The sequence below is a fragment of the Chelonia mydas genome, chromosome 27, assembly GCF_015237465.2.
Source record: "Chelonia mydas isolate rCheMyd1 chromosome 27, rCheMyd1.pri.v2, whole genome shotgun sequence".
NCBI classification, from domain to species: Eukaryota; Metazoa; Chordata; order Testudines; family Cheloniidae; genus Chelonia; species Chelonia mydas.
In genome coordinates, this window is record NC_057860.1 from 12,213,166 (window position 1) to 12,232,663 (window position 19,498).

At 43.4% G+C, this 19,498-nt stretch overlaps 1 protein-coding gene across 4 annotated transcripts in view; it reads left to right on the forward strand.

Annotated features, from left to right (window-relative positions):
* Positions 1 to 201: 201 nt before the first annotated feature.
* CDK12 (cyclin dependent kinase 12) overlaps positions 202 to 19,498 on the forward strand; it is a 72,845-nt gene continuing 53,548 nt past the window's right edge. For 2 of the 4 annotated variants that reach the window (XR_005223491.2, XR_005223492.2), the window contains exons 1-5: positions 202 to 1,867; positions 8,487 to 9,371; positions 14,544 to 14,720; positions 17,166 to 17,305; positions 19,049 to 19,219. Coding sequence is in view for 2 of the 4 variants with exons in the window: in XM_007061959.4 (XP_007062021.2) it covers positions 804 to 1,867; positions 8,487 to 9,371; positions 14,544 to 14,720; positions 17,166 to 17,305; positions 19,049 to 19,219 (2,437 nt within the window). In the remaining 2 variants the exon portion in view is untranslated. The remainder of the gene's footprint in view (positions 1,868 to 8,486; positions 9,372 to 14,543; positions 14,721 to 17,165; positions 17,306 to 19,048; positions 19,220 to 19,498) is intronic. The other 2 variants (XM_007061959.4, XM_007061960.4) reach the window with 1 other exon arrangement.

Sequence of the window (19,498 nt, forward strand, 5' to 3'; positions counted from 1 at the left end):
GCCTGGCTCCTCAATAAAGTTTTGTTAAAAAGAGAGGCCGCCTTGTGCTCGCTTGTTTCTCTGCCCGCGTTACCAGGCCGCTCAATAAAGTTTTGTTTTCGGAGCCCAGCGCGGAGCTCTCGCGAGGTTTGAGCGGGCCCGGCCGGAGTTTCTCGCGGCGTTTGGGCGAGCGAGGCGGGGAGGCTTCGCTCATCGCGCGAGAGCGGGAGTCTCGCGAGAGTTGGCGGCTGCCCCCTTGGAAGCGGTGCCGTTTCGCTTTGGGAAGTGAGAGGGGAGGCGGCCCCGGGAGCGGGGCGGACAAAGGGGGCCGCGAGCCGGGCACCCGCCGCGCCGCGGCCGAGGGGGCGGGATCCGGGGACCCTCCGCGTCGGGAGCCACTCAGGGAGCCGGGCCTAGGGACCTGCTCAGAGGCCCAGGGGGCCCCTGCCCAGGCGACCCTCTGCCCAGGCCAGGGCGCCCGCTCCAGGGCCCAGCCACCCTCCTCCCAAGGCCCCCCTCCCGGGGGCTTTCCAGGCCCTTTAGCTTCCTGCCCAGGGGCCCTGTGAGGTCAAGGCCCCTCCCCCCGCCACCCACCCCAGGGCCTGATCCAAAGAGCTGCACCCCATGAAGCAGGGAGAGAGCTAGAACCAGGGAGGACAGGCAGCGGGGGCAAGTGGCTGTGAATGGTGGGAGGAGAAAGGAGAGCCAGGGAAAGAGGAGAGAGGCCTGTAGCGAGGGGGGTGTGTGTGTGTGTGACTGGGGTTTAAAGTTTGGGGGTTTTGGAGGATTCCCCCCTCCCCTCTTCCAAGCACAGTGGAGAAGGAATGCCAAATCCAGAGAGACATGGGGGCAAGAAGGATGGAGGAGGAGGGGGGTCCTTGCAGCAGCAGACATCCAGCAGTGGCAGTTCGAACAGCAAGGAGAGGCACCGGCTGGTCTCCAGACACAAGAGGCACAGGTCCAAGCACTCCAAAGATTCCCCGCTGGTGGCTCAAGAGGCGGCGGCACCACTGGGTGCAATGATCAAGCCCCTGGTGGAGTATGACGACATCAGCTCCGACTCGGACACCTTCTCAGATGATGTGGCCCTCAAGCTGGAAAGAAGGGAGAATGATGAGAGGAAAGGAAGCTCAGACAGGAGCGACAGGTTGCACAAGCATCGGCACCACCAGCACAAGCGTATTCGGGAGCTGATCAGGAGTAAGCAGGTGGACAAAGAGAAGAAACTGGAAAAGAATCAGGAGGTGTCCAGCAAGTCAGGGTCCACCAAGGACCGGGTGTCGGGGACCTCCAAGAGACTCAACGAGGAGAATGAGGAACATTTTAAGTCACAGCCATCAAGAAGCAGCAACAAGGAGTCCAGGTCGGCCAAAGCACACAAGGAGAAGTCCAGAAAAGAGCGGGAACTGAAGTCTGGGCACAAAGACCGCAGTAAAAGCCATCGGAAAAGGGACACTCTGAAAAGCTACAAAGCAACGGATAGTCCAAAACGGAAATCCAGGAGTCCCCACAGGAAATGGGCTGACAGCCCCAAACAGGATGACAGCCCCTCAGGAGCATCCTACACCCAAGAATATGATCTCAGCCCTCCACGGTCGCATACATCCAGCAACTATGATTCCTACAAGAAGAGCCCCGGTGGCTCATCGCGCAGGCAGTCGGTCAGCCCACCCTACAAGGAACCTGTAGCATACCAGTCCAACACTCGGTCTCCTAGTCCTTACAGTAGGAGACAGAGGTCCGTCAGCCCATACAACAGGAGGCGCTCATCCAGTTATGAGAGAGGAAGTGGGTCGTACAGCGGGAGGTCACCCAGCCCATATAGCCGAAGGCGCTCGAGCAGTCCTTTTATTGCCAAGCGGTCAGTGAGCCGAAGTCCAGTAGCCAGGTGTGTGATCTCTGTGTTGTCTCTTATGTGTTGGGGGGAGATTGGATGGCTCTGGGGTTGCGAGTGATTGACCCTCTATCATCTATTCAGGTCTGGCCCAGGTAATCAGTGTTCACTTCTTACTGCCAAGGGCTCCTCACTGGTCTGTGTGAGTTTGATGGGCTCATTACAGTTCCCTTTTGATAGATATCTGCATCTTAAAAATCACCGCCATTGTTGGCACTGATCAGCCTCCGTGTTGGCAGCCTCAGCAAAGAGGCCAATACTGAATGAGCCATTAGGATTGAATTACACTTGCCTGTAGAGGTGGCTCCTGCAGAATACGAGTGAAGCATTGTGGGGAAGTTTGCACTAGTGAATGTTCTGTAGAAAGTATCTAAATTTCTAGCGATAAAAATCCAGCACCTTTCATTAGCACTAAATGTACTTTAAAAAGCTCTCACGTCCTGGAAACTTTGATCAAAATTCTAAGAGATTTATCGCAGTTGTCAGAAGGATTGTTTAATTCAGAGCATATCTCACTCTGAGCTGATTAATTTTTTTCTTTCATCATAATTAGTTGACCGTATTTAAGTTGCTTCTTTCTAGTTTAAAGTTGATTTTCTCAGGCTGTGTTCTGCTCAGTTGTGGATCATTTGCTTCCATTTGTTTTAAATAACTCCTTGGCATTCTAGAAGAGTAATTAGGTAACTTTTTTATTTTGGAACAGATGTATTTTTTTTCTCTTTATGCACCAGTAACTTTGACACACACACAAAAAAAATGCCTATTTTTGTTTGAAATTAGTAATAGTGCTGCATTTTATTTCGGATGTATAGTAATCAAGAGTATTTTGAGTACAGATTGGTAGGTAGCCTAACATTATTTTTCAATCTAAAGCTTGTGTCTCCATGAACTTCCAGTTCACAGCATGTGTGTTATGGAACTATGGTTATAGCTTTATCATAATTCCAAACTGAACTTGAATGAAGTAAGTCCTTAGGGTAAACTGTCAAAACAACATGTACAATGTTAGTTGTGTTGCTTCCCTGGATTCCATTGGGAGCTGTGAGCAAGGAGATTGGTCTTGGCAATCTTTATCCATGTGATTGGTACTTCTCATGTGGGTAGTCCCATTGAACTCCTTGCTTGTGGAATTGAGCCCTAAAACCACATCCACTGCTCTCAACATTTAGGGAGTAGGCTTTCGAATGAAAATCAGGGCTGGTGTGGGCTAAGAACATTGCCTTTGTCTTCACCACAAATAGTTATCTCAGTGTAAAATCCTAGTGGCGATAAGGCATTGGTAATTTTTGCTTCGATTTAGCTCACTGAGGTCAACCCTATTCTCCCCCCATCTGGAATTTATTTGACTAGCTACATGGAAGCAAAAGCTACTTGTCCCTTAGCCATCTTGATATAAAATCCTAGTGGAGACATCTCCATGTAAAAATGTATATATACTGGGGGGGAACGAAGACATTGCTTTCACAGACTATGCGCTTTTACACCCTTTAGAAAAGTCTACTGCGTGGCAGATGCCTTGTGTATCCTTTCTGGCTGTGCTTGTAGGCTCTGTTAAGAGTGTGTATCTACTCTTCCTTAACCAGCAAAAGGGTTGCTATTGGTTGGAGGGTAGTAGAGGAATCAGTGGGATCCTAAAGCTCTGTGTTTTCCCTCCATTCCTCCCCTTAGTCTGTATAATGCTAGTTACTCCTGTGAAGTGAAGATCACTTTTTCTGAACCTGGTTTCATGGAAGCAGCTTTGAATGTGCTTCCGTGAACTTGCATAGCTATGTGGGAAAGTTTTCGAGGACACCTTTCTGGTACAGCACTTAGCTAGTTAACCAAACCCAAAAAAATTCCAAAGGTTACTGCTTGTTTACACTCTGTTTATTTCGAATTCTTTGAATCTAGGGTTAAATTGATAACCCACCACAGTCCCGCCCCTTTCTCTTAAAGCTGGTCTGCAGTTTTTTTATAGCACACTCTTTTTAATCAAAGCTCGGTTTCAATGAGCAACACAAAGCAAGAAATAAAGAGTCAACTGAGTGTGCAAGAAGCCTTCGGAAAATGGCTACCCCAAAGTACAATATTACTCTTAAATGAGCAGAGGGAAATGTTCAGACCTTATTTTCTTTCTAACTGTTACACACAGGAGTTCTGATTTTCAGTTTGCTTGTGTTAGTTGTTGCTTCACTGAACTTGCATTCCATGCAGTGAGGAAAGTTCAGTGTAAATTCCTCAGAGGGGGAGGAAAGCGTCTTTCCTGTGGCACTGATGTTTTTTCATTGGCTGAGGGTGAAATCCTTCCTAGTGATTCTTTTACCTCCCCATTCCCAAAATGTAGTCTGAGAAGGAAGATGGTGAACTAAATACTGGAATGTCCCTGATGCAGAAAGCACACTGTGGGTCACATTCCAAGTGGGCCCTCCAAACAAACTGCTTTTGGTTAAGGAGGAAATGTGGAGTCTTTGGTTGGGAGGGAAAGTAACAGATATAATCACTAAAAAGAAAAGGAGTACTTGTGGCACCTTAGAGACTAACCAGTTTATTTGAGCATGAGCTTTCGTGAGCTACAGCTCACTTCATCGGATGCATAGCATATCGTGGAAACTGCAGAAGACATTATATACACACAGAGACCATGAAACAAAACTTCCTCCCATGCTATGCATCCGATGAAGTGAGCTGTAGCTCACGAAAGCTCATGCTCAAATAAACTGGTTAGTCTCTAAGGTGCCACAAGTACTCCTTTTCTTTTTACGAATACAGACTAACACGGCTGTTACTCTGAAAGATATAATCACTGTTGTTCTCTATAGCAGTTGTAGTAACCATGCCATTGCAGCTATAGCCAAGAGAAAGAATTCAGGTAACACCCCACTTGATGGATGTGGGCTTGTACACTATTATGAGTTTTTAGTTTCTGGGTTTGTATGTGCGCCATAGTCACTGGTGTGCAGCACAAAATCATGTATTGTCAAATGTCCATGAACTGGATTTAGAAGGTTTAATTTGAGGCAGTTTCTCTAATGCAAGGGTGGGCAAACTGCAGGCCGCATCCGGCCCACCAGCTGTTTTAATTCGGCCCTTGAGCTCCTGCTGGGGAGCAAGGTCTGGGGCTTGCCCCGCTCTTGTGCTTCAGCCGGGGAGCAGGGTCGGGGGCTGCTCTGCGCGGCTCGTGGAAGCAGCGGCATGTCCCCCCTCTGGCTCCTACATGTAGAGGCAGCCAGGGGCTCCGCTCCACACACTGCCTCCGCCTCTAGTGCTGCCCCCGCAGCTCCCATTGGCAGGGAATCGTGGCCAATGGGAGCTGCAGGGGTGGCACCTGCAGAAGGGGCAGCGCGCAGCAGAGACGCCTGGCTGTGCCTCCGGGTAGGAGCCAGGCGGGGGACGTGCTGCTGCTTCCAGGAGATGCTTGAGGTAAGTGACGCCCGGAGCCTGCACCCCTGAGCCAGCCCCATGCACCCCAAACCCCGCATACCCAGCCCCACCCCAGAGCCTGCACCCCCAGCCAGAGCCCTCATCCCCCCCGCCCCGTGTCCCTGCCCCATCCCTGATACCCCTCCTTCCCTCCGAACACCTTGGTCCGAGCTTGGAGCACCCTCTTACACCCACACCCCCAGCCGGAGCCCCCTCCCGCATCCTGAACTCCTCATTTCTCGCTCACCCCCTCCCGCACCCCAACCCCAATTTCATGAGCATTCATGGCCCACCATACAATTTCCATACCCAGATGTGGCCCTTGGGCCAAAAAGTTTGCCCACCCCTGCTCTAGTGGTTAAAACAAGAAACCAGGAGTCAAGATGCCTGGGTCCTAGTCCCACCTTCGCCACTAACTTTCACTTCAGTACTATGCTTGTGATTTCTCCATTGCATAATGGGGGAATAATGCCAAATAACCTCACCTGTGAGGTATGCTTAATGTTTTTAAATTGCTCTGAGAGCCTCAGGTGACAGGCATTCTGGAAGTGTCCAGTTGTGCTCTCTCTATCATCTCTTGTTCTGCATTCATCACTGGCTGAGGGGAAACTGTTGCTAACAACTCTTAGCAGCTTCCAGTTTCATAGTATAGATAGGGCTAGAGATTTCTATCAGTTATTCCTCCAGCAATCTCTTTGGTACAGCTCTGATTGTTGCCAGTGTGCTTTGGTCTTGTTTAGTAAGTCATTCCCATTCTCTCCCACTGATACCTTTGTCTTAATTCACGGGCCTGGTGGCTAGCATTTTACACGTCCAGTTTCCTGCATTAGAAATACAGGAATTTTGTAACCATTCCACTATAGCTGGAAAGAAAATCTTGAACATCTCTAAAGCTGGGAGCTTTTCCTCCCTTTTTAAGTACTATAAACTAGGTAATCTGCAGTGCAGTGTTGGTTTCAAAGGTGATGTGTGAGGGCAAATCACTAACCTCTCGGTCAGAGATAAAGTTACTCAGTGATTACACTAGACAGGGGAAACACCTTACAAAACTTCCTGTATATATTTGCTTCTCTTAAAACATATTTCAATTTAGTCAGCAGTGACAAAAGCTAATATTGCCTGTGGAGGGGAAGGTTTCCAGATCCATGTTATGAATCAGTTGTAGCTGGGATTTAGTGCATGATTCAGTGCTCTTTAGGTTTAGAATTAAGTTAGCTCTGTTTGCAGCTAACCATGTCATACAAGTTCAGTTAGGAATGTTGTCCTCAGCAAAGTCTGCAAGTGTGACCTCTGAGTGCAGTGAAAGCATGCTGCTAGCTACTTCAGCTCTTGACAGTTTTGCAGCGGGATGTGGAAAGTGAACTACTATCCAAATGGCAAATTCTGCCTGTGTGTGTGACAGTTAAACTGATAGTCCAGAGTCCCCTGAAGATGACATACCAGCTTGAGGCATGTTGCCAGCTTCTGTTTACGCACAACTTCCATGAACATTGAAGACAGGATCTGAAATAAGTCTTGACTTTTTTTATACTCTTACTGCTGTTTTTTTTTTCTTTAAGACTAAAGGTAAGATCCACGTAGTCACGTTGATATTTGGCCACTGCAGTCACAAATGTCTAGTGAAATGCTTTACAATAAGCCATTTCTGTCCTTCAGCTTATTTTTAAAGCATTTATGTTGTCAGAATATTTGTTTAAAATTGCGATTCTCTTATCTTATTCAAATTATATTAGTCTCTTACACCGCATTTCAATTATAGTTGACAAATCTGCTAACAGCTTCCATGTTTAAACACAGTTGCTATTACATGTTTTCTGAGCTGTGTGGAAAAGGGAATTTCTTTTAACCATGATCTAAAATCATGCTCTATTTTCTACTGTGGTCAGAGAACTCTAGGTTTGAATAAATCATAGAATAAAAATCAGTTGTGAGCATGATTTCAGCTAAGCATGGGTAGAGTCTGACTTCAAGATTTTTTTTTATTTTTTAGTAACGTGTCTTCCAGATCATTAAAGTCCATCATTTCCACATTACTCCTCTTAAAATACACTGTCCCATGACTTGCAAAATCCCAATCTCCCTTAAAAAGGAGAAAATATTCACTGACCTGTGAATTGAAAATACCAGTTTTCTGTTTGTTTGATTTTTATTTCCAGTCTTTCCAATGAATCTTCATTCCTAATCTCCACTAGGTTCACAGATACTGCAGACTTGTGCCTAATCCAAGTTTATCCTCTGTTCAGCTCGTGTACTTTAAAGGAAGGCATTTTTCTCCTTATTTGTGGCTCACACTACGGTGCAGATTTCCAAATTCATTTAATATCTCTGCTTATGTAATAAATTGTGGCCCACTTTTTGTAAATTCAGACTTAGAGTATCTCTGAACATGTCTAAATCAGGGTGAAAGCCTCAAATTGTCCTTCTGACTTGCAATGTACAAATGCATTTATGGTAATAGTAAAACCTCTACTTGGAGTGAGGATGTTCTGTGGGCAAAAGTGGCATTCACTAGGAGAATGCCTCATTGCAGTGATACTCAGGCTTAGGCTTTTGAGCTGCAAGTAGCTCTTGATTGGGTCTCCTGCGGCTCTGTGCAGCATATGATATTAAAACACTGTGTGAGCGAATATATAATACTATAGTGAATGAAACAATGAATTCACACTACTGTGTCTGTTTTGGGTAATGTTGATTGCTAGTTTGATTCCTTAGCCACTGAGGTCTGAGTATCACTGCCTCACTGTAACACCACTGATCAACGCCACAAGGTTGTGCAGAACATTCCCACAAGCAATACTCATGTCTTATCATTGTGTTTTCCCTCCTGCTCTACTGCCCTGAAAGATTCGTAAACTGTCAGCTCATCCTCAACTAAAATCCTCCAGTCAAGCACTGTGCATCTGTAATCTCTTCTTCAACTTGGGGTTTGTCTAACCCTCATCTTGCGGTTTTGTTGTTTTAATTGTTGATTTGTAAGCAGCAGGATCTTTGACCTTGGAAGCTCCCTAGATGTTGGATTATTTTCAAGTGTCATCAAACTGGTATCATTAATTTAAGTATCCTCAGACAAGCCTTGGGTATGGTCAGAAGTGGAGTTGACAATTTATGAATGCTTTTGTCTTTCAAGAGGGCTATCCCTATATGTTAATTTCAGTAACTAACAGAGTATGCATCAGACTGCATCTCAGTTTTCTGCTTCCTGCTCTTTCCATAGGAAGTCTGTGAAGTCCCGAAGTCGAAGTCCTGTATATTCAAGACACTCATCATCTCACAGTAAAAAGCAGAGGTCCGGTTCACGTAGTCGCCATTCCAGTATATCACCTGCGAGGCTACCATTGAACTCCAGCCTGGGAGCAGAGCTTAGCAGGAAAAAGAAGGAACGAGCTGCAGCAGCAGCAGCAGCAGCAAAGGTGGATGGGAAGGAGGCAAAGAACTCACCTGTTTTTCTGTCTATAAAAGAGAACAGCTCATCTGAGGTTAAGGAGACAGGGGCGGAGTCTAAAAAGGTACCCAAAATCATTAAATCTGAAAAATCAGCCTCCGATACGGAACTGGTTAATTTAATACACATAAATGCAGAGACTAAAACATCTCTGGAGCCAATAAAAACCAAGATAGACGAGAACTCTGAGAAGAAGCATGCAGCTCCAGTTAAAGACTCAAAAACGATGGGAACAAAAGACTCCAAGTCTGTAGTAGCGAAAGAGGAGATTGCAACTCCAAAAGAGACAGAGACAACAGAGAAGGAGAACCCACCTCCATTGCCCTCAATAAAATCACCTCCTCCACCTCTACCAACGACTACACCGCCACCTCAGATTCCCCCGTTGCCTCCTTTCCCTCCATCACCAGCTGTTCCACCTCTACCGCTTTCCCAGCTGACTTCTGTTCAGGTCCCTACTTCAGTCCCAGCCTCTTTGCCATCTTCTTCCCACTCAAGAACATCTGCTTTGTCCACTCAGGCAAACTCTCAGCCCTCTGTCCAGGTCTCTACAAAACCACAGGTGTCTGTGACGGCTGCTATCCCACACCTGAAGACTTCAACGCTGCCTCCACTCCCGCTCCCACCTATTCTGCTCGGGGAAGATGACTTAGATAGGTAAGGTCATGTGGAAACCTCAGTGCTGCTTGGGTTGGAATACATTGCACTAACACGTTACAGAGAAGAGATTTTATTTTTAGCTTGGTGACTCCTCCTTTACCCTGTGTATGTTTCTTAGAAGATACCTAGTTTTGTACTTGATTCTGTTGAAGCCTGTGCCATTCTGCTGAAAACACCACTCATAACTAAATGCCCTGTCATGTTGTCGTTCACAATGTTATCTTCTTGTCCGTCTCTCCATCCAAAATAGCTATTTTGAGGGGCTTATGATTCAGTGCTGAAACTAACACAAAATCTCAGTGAGGAAGAGAAGTTTAGAGGCTTTTTTAAAAAAACAGTTACAAAAAAAAATATGGGAGAAGGGATCCTGTTGCGTGCAGCAACTTGCAAGAGAAGGTCCTGAATTATTATAAAAACTGGAATGCTCCAAAAAGCTGTGTTAAAGTAACAGGAAAGAGCGTGTGACTTATAGGAGAGGACAACACAAAGCAGTGTCACACTTACAACATGTTATTGGGACATGCAGGCCTTGTCTACCTGAAACAGATTGCATTGCTTTAACTTACATTGGGTTTTTAAATCAATTGCTAATTGATTTAAGCTAAACTAAAAGTACTATATGAGAACTAGGTAGTATTTTATTTATTTATAATAAACTGAACTAAGAGTGTCGACAGAAGTTTGCCTCAGACTAACTAAGCTGCTTTAAAATCGCACCTGGTGCAACTTTGTCCTGTAAGCAAGGCCATAGACAGAAAATAAAAGAATCTCAGAAGTTAAGTAGCATATCTGGGAGGAGGGTTGTTGGGAATAAGGAAACCATGCGTAGTTCAGTAGTTTTAATGGTAATTCACCCTGTGGTTTCACGTGCAACCTGTTCTTTATCTGTGCCCCATGCTGCTTATCTAATTACATTGTTATATAATTTTAATGTGGAAGAGGGTAACCCTTTACTGTCTATCTCTAAGGGGTTTTGTTTACATAGGGATGCTCAGGAAATTAATCCAAGTTAACTTTTAAAGTGGATTACTTAAACCAAATTAAACCCAGGTGTGGATACTCTTATTCAAAATAAGTGACCTTAATTTTGATTGTGTCACACAGGGGTTTAATGCAGTTTAACCAATCTACTTTAATTTCACATCTTAAATTAATTCTAATTAATTCTCCTGAGAGTTCACTTATAGATGAGCCCTAAGCAGAATGTCAAGACTGAGTCCTTTCCCAAGTGAGTTGTAGTATTGACTGCTACACCAATCATTTTGAGATCTGATAGATTACTCAACTAATCCCCTAGATGACTCCAAACACACACTTTTTATGGTGATGGAAATTATCTGAATAAACCAGGGCAAAGGAAATAGAATCAAGTGAAAAAGGATTAAAAACTTTTTTGTCATGGCAGAATACTTTCTTGAAGTTTTGTAATTTGTGAATGATTCCACATTAGGTCCTCACTATTTTTTACTTAATTGCTCACCAAAACCCTTGCTCTCTCTCTACTTCTCAGTAAAGAGGTACTGGGATATCTTAATATAAGACTTAATTACTCTTGCATAATGTAAAACAAAACAATCTACTAGTATACTCTGAAGTATTATTACCACTTCTTACGTGAGCAAAGTTCATTATATGTTCTTTGTTCACTTACTGTTCTCAATCGATCTTTTAGGCATTAGTATTAGCAAGGTACTGCTGTAATTGTGATCATTACAATACATTATTGAAGTTTAGACCTGTGCAGCCTTATGTTGTCTTTCACAAACAGCACTTGGTTTAGTGTTGTTCAGCTTTTTAAATAGCAGCGAGAGTGGAAAGAATAGCTTTAATGTGGTACCTAGACCAGTACTTGTATTGGAAAAGTACACACTAGACATAATGCTGTGGTTGCTAACATGGTATAATAGCCTATAGCCTATTGAGTCAGCTCTGGTATAGTTAAGCCAGCCTTGTAAAGCATCATAAACTTTACCACAAACTCACACACCTCTTATTTTCATCGCTGCCACGCTAATATTGTATGTGTCCCCAGATGAGTGGCTGATTACTCTTTCAAGGTTGACTTGCAGCTTTGTCAGTTTCTTCATTTTACCTCCACTACCATTGTGTATTTTGAGAGATTTATAACATAATTGCGGAATATATTTCCACCCAAAGATTGGCAAACAAGTTCTCAGCCAGCCGGTTCATTTGAAAAAAGAGGAGGCAAACAAATAAAGCCACTTCATTAGGGTTAGCAGGTGTTAGTTGCAAATGACACATGGACCATGCACAGTACATTGTTTTCAATCACTTATAACTATTTGTTGCTTGTGAACAAAATTTCTTTAAGTAGGTTTCTTTATTCTGTTTCCAACATGTGGAAAAAACACATGCCCTTCTCGATTTCTAAGACTATGGCAAGCATGAAGTTTAGAATCCCATTGGAGTTACCCAAGTACAAAATGCAGCTCAGATGAGTAAATAAAGATTCTTGTACCTTTCTCTTCATGCTTGTGTAATGCTAAAAAGACTCGTGATGTATCATTCCAAAGGATTCACCTTTGCGTTCAGATGCAGCATGAGATGTTTCATCTTACAGGGGAGGGCATGAGGAGGGAGTGGAAACGAAGGTTTTAGAATCATTTTAGGCATGTGATGGCTGACGTCACTCTAAGTCTCATAGCTTGAATTCCTCGGGATCTCTGGGAGGTAATGACTATCCCCAAAATAGCTAAGAGATGTGCTAATTACAGTTTTTTAGAGCAGCTACAGCTGTTTTACTGTTATGGGATTTTATTTCCCTTGTTCTTTGTATTGATGGGGTTTTGGTTTTTTGAAGCTTTGCAGCTCATCTTTAAGGTTTTCCACTCCCTCTGTATGCAACACTCAGGTTTAGGTAATGCAGAGGTGATGTTTGTTTAGATTTAGTGTTTAAAAAAAAGAATGGCTATGCAAATGTCTGTGCGCCCTGACCATAACTAAATTTAAAATAGCCACCTAGCAGCATAATTCTGAGATACAAATAAATTAACTCCAGCTAGCCAGCAGCCTTAAATAATCAAACGAAGGTGACAATTTACATCAGTCATCAGATAACCATGAAAAAACTCCAGAAAAGCCTCTCCTCTCCAGATGCTACCGAGCAACACATCTTCATCCTTCCCCAAAAACCCCGTCTAACAAATACTCTTCCCAGCAAGCTGCAAAAGTATCAAATTCAGGCTTTTTTGGATGAAGGTGTGTGGAGCATGTTAAAACACTGCATAATGTTACGGATCTAGAACAAATTCCCTGCTAGCAAAAGTGGGTAAAGCTCCGTTGCAGTGGGTGGAACAGGAACTGCTTCTCCTGGTGGTGAATGGCATACACAGGCTGAAATAACTAGGCACTGAATCCGAATACATAACTTTTAAATATTCTTCAAATAGCTTGTTTATAACCTATGAAGCTGGCGAGATAATTTGACCAAGTCGATCAGGCTCTACCACAAGAACTGATTTTCAGACGTGGCACTTGAGTTAGGTGCCTTCGTCCGACATTTAGGGACGTCTACACTGCAGCTGGGAACATGCTGGAGCTAGTGCACCGAAAAGAGCAGGGCAGGCAGTGGTAGGGCAGGCAGCAGCTTGTGCTGGCTGCCCAAGTACAAACCTGCCCACGCCCCCAGGAACGTTCGTACTCGAGCGGCTAATCCGACCTGCCGCCCGGGCCACCCCTGTTTAGACTGCTATTTTTAGCCTGCCGGCTCGATCCCATGTCTGAATCCCATTTTGAGGGCTCCTCTTGTCAGCCTTAACGCTGATGTTCTTTGCTTTCGTTAAGACTGACCGATACGGGGCAATCCTGCTCTTCTAAGTCAATTGCAGTACTTCGGGTGGCTTTTAAACGGGGGCAAGAGCAGGCCCATAGATCTTTCTCTTATGTCTGTTGTTACTTTCATGGCTTATAACAGCCATAGTGATACATATCAGTGACAGTTTTCCTCTAGTACTCGGAGTAGCAGGGCTTTTCTAATTAGTTCACTAAACCTATGTGCTGACCTCAGTAGGAGTAAAAAGACAAATTTTTTTTGTCTATTCCTTTAAAGAGTATCAGGACTCAGTAATTCCAAAGGGGAAAGTACTGTACTTCAATCAAAACCTCCTTCCATGTCTTGCTTCTGTATTCATTTGTGGAATACATTGTGTTTCATCACAGGTTTCAGCTAGGTTGGGAAGTGGCTAGTGAGTAAGGTAACTTTCCTAATTTTCTATTCCCATCAGTTCAGTTGCATTGGCTTCTTTGTGCTGACGAGCAGAATTTTAGACCTGCTGATGCTGACATGCATCAACCTCCCCAAGCAGGTTGCCCTAAGAATGATCCAAGAAAGGCTGCTTGTCTATTTCTCAATAGACAGCTTTTCCCTTTCCTGGGGAGGGTGGAGTCTTGTAAAGGGTAAGTATTATGAATAATGTGACTTGCCTACTGCCATTCAACTTGGATTTTAATTCCAATTTATTCAAATCCAGGAATTCTCCCTGATACTCCTTCTGTGTCCCCCCAACCCCCGATAAAATAGATTCTGCATATCAGTCTTCCACTAGTTAAAGATAACACTACGTTACCATTGGTACCATAATAAAAGAAGAAATGAGCTGGTGGTCTACCTGCAATATGCAGAAGTTATTGTTGCCCCATTTCTGTCCTTGCGTTAGGTCCTTGAGTTAAAATCAATATAGTGGAGAGATGGTTAGTTTTGCTTCCATGTTGTAGATTTGCAATGGCCATTAATGGGCTTAAGGATCAGAACATGCCTTTAAATCTGTTTTAATGAGTAGACAGGAGATGGGAAGTAGAGCTCAATAAATAGATAAAGGTTATATCCCAAATTTGTTGTTGCGTTTATATAATGTTAAGAATTTCTATTCCACTGTCATGGGAGACTTTTAGTTGCAAAGAGTTATGTGGTCTTTTGAGGCTGGACTGTGTTTTTAATTTAGTATTTTTCTACGTTGACTTTGGCTTTGAAACAAGAAAGATGCTTAACTTTAACCCTGAGTGTCTAGAGCTAGGCTCCTAAATCCATACTTGGCCCCCTAACTTCAGGCACTCAAGTCTGAAACTTTTGGCCTGCGATCCTCTTTATTTGAAGTGGCATCTTAAGTTTGATCACATTGTATTAACTTGCTGTAACTTTCTGGGATTTAGTCCAAAGGAGATTCTTCCTCCAAAACTTGTGAAGAAAGAGAGAGAGCAGAGACCACGACACTTGCTCATGGACCTCCCGCTCCCTCCAGAGCTTCCTGGAGGGGATCCATCTCCACCGGAGTCTCCAGAACCAAAGGCAGCCACACCACCTCAGCAACCATTCAAAAAGAGACCAAAGTAAGTGTTTGCACAGACTGCATGCTAGCATCTCTAAACGGTGTCTTCTTATGGTGGTGATCTTTTGTTTATATAGCACCTTTCATCCAGAAAGATCCCAAAGTGTTTTAGAATGTGGCTATAAATTGGACATTGAAACTGTTTTCCCTATCATGAAAATGCACCTACCTCTGAGGTTAAATCTGCAACTGTTTTAGCAGTTCTCAGCAACCTAGCAAGTCACTTCAGGTTGAAAAAAAAATTCCTAATGTATTTGATGAATCTGAAGAGAGAAGTGTAAGTAGGCACAATGCAAATGCCCAGTTGGAGTCTAGTCAGGACACTGCTGTTAATGCTACCAGCTGTGCAAAAAGTACTAGTGGATTTTTAATGACTACACATATTCAGGATCTCAGTTTTATGTTTCTTCAAGGGGCATGTTCTGTTTTACAGCCCAACTTACCTCTCTTCTGGACAACCCATAATTTTTTCTGGAAATCATTTGACTTGAGACAGGCTTGAATCATGATACTGTGCTTCTAAAAAAAAACCCAAAACATTGTTAGAAAGAAACTAAACCCCTGTTGTGCTGGCTTTCTTTTATTCACTGCACCGACTCCTTTGGGTTTCTAGTTCACATTTGACAGGTTTAAGGCTCTGTCTGTCAGTCTAAACACGGGTGTTTGTCCATGCAGGAGAATGGGGTCCTTTCTCCGTCCATTTGAATATTAACAAACTAGAAGGGCTACAGATGGGGGGGGGGGGGGAAAAGAGCAGGTGAAATGTAGCATATTTGCATCACAATGCCTGCCTTTAATTCAGACTTTATTTTGTCAAGGTTCTGACAGGTCCCATTGTTCTATAATCTATTACATGATCCTTCCTGTGGTGTGAATTACTGGAGTGTTTCATGTACACCTTAAACCTAGTCCACCTTGAAAATTCCCATAAACTTTCATTTAACAATTGCCTTGAAAACAGTATTGTGGCTGAATTGGGAAAGGACCTGTCATTCTGAAGCCAAAGAAACCTGGCTGACAAACAAGATCATGTAGAATCTTCAGTGTTTCTAGGAAGCAGTTGTTCAGGAAAGGGGCTACATACCTTCACCCATGACATTGGTGAAGTATTGGTGATCTATTCTCCACTCAGTGGGCATACTTGACTTTCTTTCTTGAACGCTAATGAGAACTATGCATTCGTCAAGGGTATAAACTCTTTTGTATAATTAGGAGTGTCTTCTATGTTTTCTTTCCTTTCCCAAGGCATATTTGCTACATTGTGTCCTAAATAATGATCAAATGTCCTATGTTCATTTCCAAATACTTAACAAATCTAAAATTATGAAAGAATTATGTTACAGTAAAGAATACCAATTGGCTTCTGTCCAAACCCCACTCACATTAAGAGCAATGTAACAAGATCTTTAGCAGAATCCTGTGTATCATTCTCCGTTCATAAGACAGGGCAAATCCATTTGTTTGAGGTACAGGCTAACTGAAGAATGGTGAGACATACTGAGAACCTTTTAGTAGTGTGTTTTGATACATCATAACCCTTGATCCCTATTTTAGATCATTGTATGTGGATAAATAAGGGATGACATTGGATGGAGTTCAAATTATGCTCTTTGGTCTTGTACAATTGTTAGGTCTGTTCTTTAAGTGTAGGGACCTGATATAGCATAACACTGCAGGATGATGGGCATAGAAAAAAGTCCCATTTGGCTACTCTGCCTGTAGGAGGTATAGGACTATATAGCATAATTCACTAAAGACTATTGGAGTAAAAATTTACAAAATAGCACTGAATGAGAGTTAGTCATGAAAGCGACCATGGAAATAGCCTGTTACAGGCCTCATTTTAGGGCAGGTTGAAACAATGAGTACAGTAGTTGCCATTTTAAATTAAAGATGGCATTTGTTGCTTGGATAGTTAATTTTTTTCCTGTTCTTATTATGTTTTTTCCTGTTCTTAGTATGATATATAAATATTGTTGTGTGGGATGGGTTGATATAAATGTTTGTCTAGTGATGCCTGCTGTATTGAGTAAAGAAAATTCACCTCCATCTAGCACAGTGTTTCTCAATAACCGGTCTTTGGCCTGGCGCCAGTCCCTGAAATCTCCCTGACGCAGCAAGCCAGTCCCTGGTATCAAAAAGGTTGAGAAACACTGATCTAGCACACCGTATAAAATTCCTAACTCTGCAGTCTGTTAGACTACAGAACATTCCCCCCCAAGGAAGTGATGGTATCCCTTTGCTTGTTGGTAATTACTATCTAGATTTAAGGTATACTGTAGTCTGAGGAACAATCCTGTGTTACAAGTTGGATAGGTAAGATGACCAAATTGCTCTTCAGTCTATTAATTTTTAGGATTTAAATTTAAAAAATTCACTTCCATTTAAAGCAGTTATGATCAAGTCCTATTGTGCGGGATTTTAAAACTAATCTTCCCTTTTTCAGAATCTGTTGTCCTCGTTATGGTGAGAGGAGACAGACAGAAAGCGACTGGGGGAAGCGCTGCGTGGATAAATTTGATATCATTGGGATTATTGGAGAGGGAACATATGGGCAAGTGTACAAAGCCAAGGACAAGGATACAGGTAAAGGTTAGATATAGCCTTAGTCTGAATAAGGCAATATTGAAAGAATTTCCCTAAGTGATTCTTGGATGTCTTTTTAATTATTTTTGGTGCTATCACAGTGAGCCTGCTTAAAAGCTCATTCCAGTTTTAGTGCTGTTACCACTCAATGGGGAATACCACCATGACCAGTAATGGACTTTGGAACATGGACTTTCAGAGGACTCTCGGGGAGCAAGGCTTCCCAAACCCCATTGGCCTTCTTTGGAAGTTGGCACCTAACTGTTCTTTTGTTCCTGTGAAAATCTCCCCATGTGCATCCACAGTGTTACTCCATCCTGTAAACCCACAAATTTGTTTTCATGGCTGCTGTCTGTCAAACCACAGATGAGATCATTGGCACAACAAAGCCTCTAATGTAGAGTGACCAAAGCAAATAAGTTCAACAAAACTGTGATCCTGTTCTTAACTCACCTTTCTCTGCTTAGTATTGTAGCATCTAATTGCTCTCAATGTTTCTGGTTTTGTGTGGGTATACTATGGGAGAGTTTGCTAATCCTGCACTTTATAGTTTGCACATAGATGGTGTTCTCTCCCCGCTTAGCAAAGTTTTAGTAGACGAGACAGCATTGTAGATAGTGAGTTTGCTTAATACGAAGTGTTTCACCCAATGTCCTACAGTGCGTTTTCCAGTGAATTACAAAGTATAAGAAATCAATTCCAGATTAAATGAACAAACCACGTTCTGCGGTGGTGGGATCCTTGCTCTTTAGTGTGCTGTCCACTTGCTAATTCGTATTGTGTCTCCCAGTCAGTGCAAATTAGTGAAGCTCTATTGTCATGTACCTTGCATTTCTAGGACGTCTTTCATCTCAAGATCTCAAAATGCTTTACAAACACTGAATCTCACAAGCCCTATTCCTGTGTGAAGAAGGTGGCGTCCTCATTTTTCAGATTGAGAAACCACGCCACATGGTTTGAACTGACTTTGGGAAAGTAACATAGTTAGCCGTTTGCAGAGCTGGGAATAGAAACCAGGAGTCCTGATACCCTCTGTCTGGTTCTAACCACCACATCACTGGGTAGCTCTTTTGTGTTGAACTAGTGAAATAGTATTCCCAAGCAAAAAAATACTTTAAGATAGAGTTCAGATTGATCCATGTAACTTTTTTGGAAAATGTCTTCGTGCAGGGATGGGCAGCAGCAGCCCAGGGCTGCATCCGGCCCACCAGATCATCTTATTTGGCCCGCCACAGCCCAGCTTAGGGCAGGCATCTAGCAGCATGTGGGGCAAGGCATCACATGGTGAGAACCAGTGGGCCGGATCAGGTAGCTGGGCCTAACCTTCTGGGACAATAGCCGTCGCTGTCAGGTGGACTCACTCTCCAACTCCCACCCTGGAGGCCAGGACCCGACACACATACGCTGTGTCACACCCTCTGGGGGCAGGACCCAACATACACATGCCCCAGCCCAAAGGGTTTTAGTGGCTTTTGTGGCCGTCTACTACCTTAAAGTTGCCCATCCCTAACTGTCTTCAGATTGCAATGTTCTTCTATTACCAATGTAACTGGAGCCTAGAAAGGTCTTTGCTAAGAACATAATTAAAGACTGAATGAGCAGTTTTCTTAATGAAAACTAATCATAAAAAGACCAAACTCAAAGGCCTGGGCAGGCCAGAGGCGGGACAGCATCAAGAGTGTATCATTTGGATTATTTGGAGTATCTGTCCGCAAACGCTTTGACACTGACTTGTTTTGACAGGTGAACTGGTGGCTTTAAAGAAAGTGCGATTGGACAATGAGAAGGAAGGCTTCCCCATAACGGCCATCCGCGAGATTAAAATCCTTCGGCAGTTGATCCATCGCAGCGTTGTTAACATGAAGGAAATTGTTACAGACAAACAAGATGCACTGGACTTCAAGAAGGACAAAGGTACTGCTAGCTGCATAGTGTGGTTTAACTGACAGAAATGTCTCCAGCACCTTGTTTACTGTCCTGGTGTAAGGGTGGGTCTAGAAATCTGATACAGTTCTGATTTATTATAGGGTTTCTTGCTAGAGAAAACTCTAGAATTGCCTGTTGCTATGTGTCTGCATCTGGATTAAAAAAAAAAAAGTCTACATGTATTTTATGACTGCAGATCACAGCAACAAAATCTCCACAGCCTGCTACTGATTTTGCTTCGGTATCAGATATTATCCTTTTTGTGGG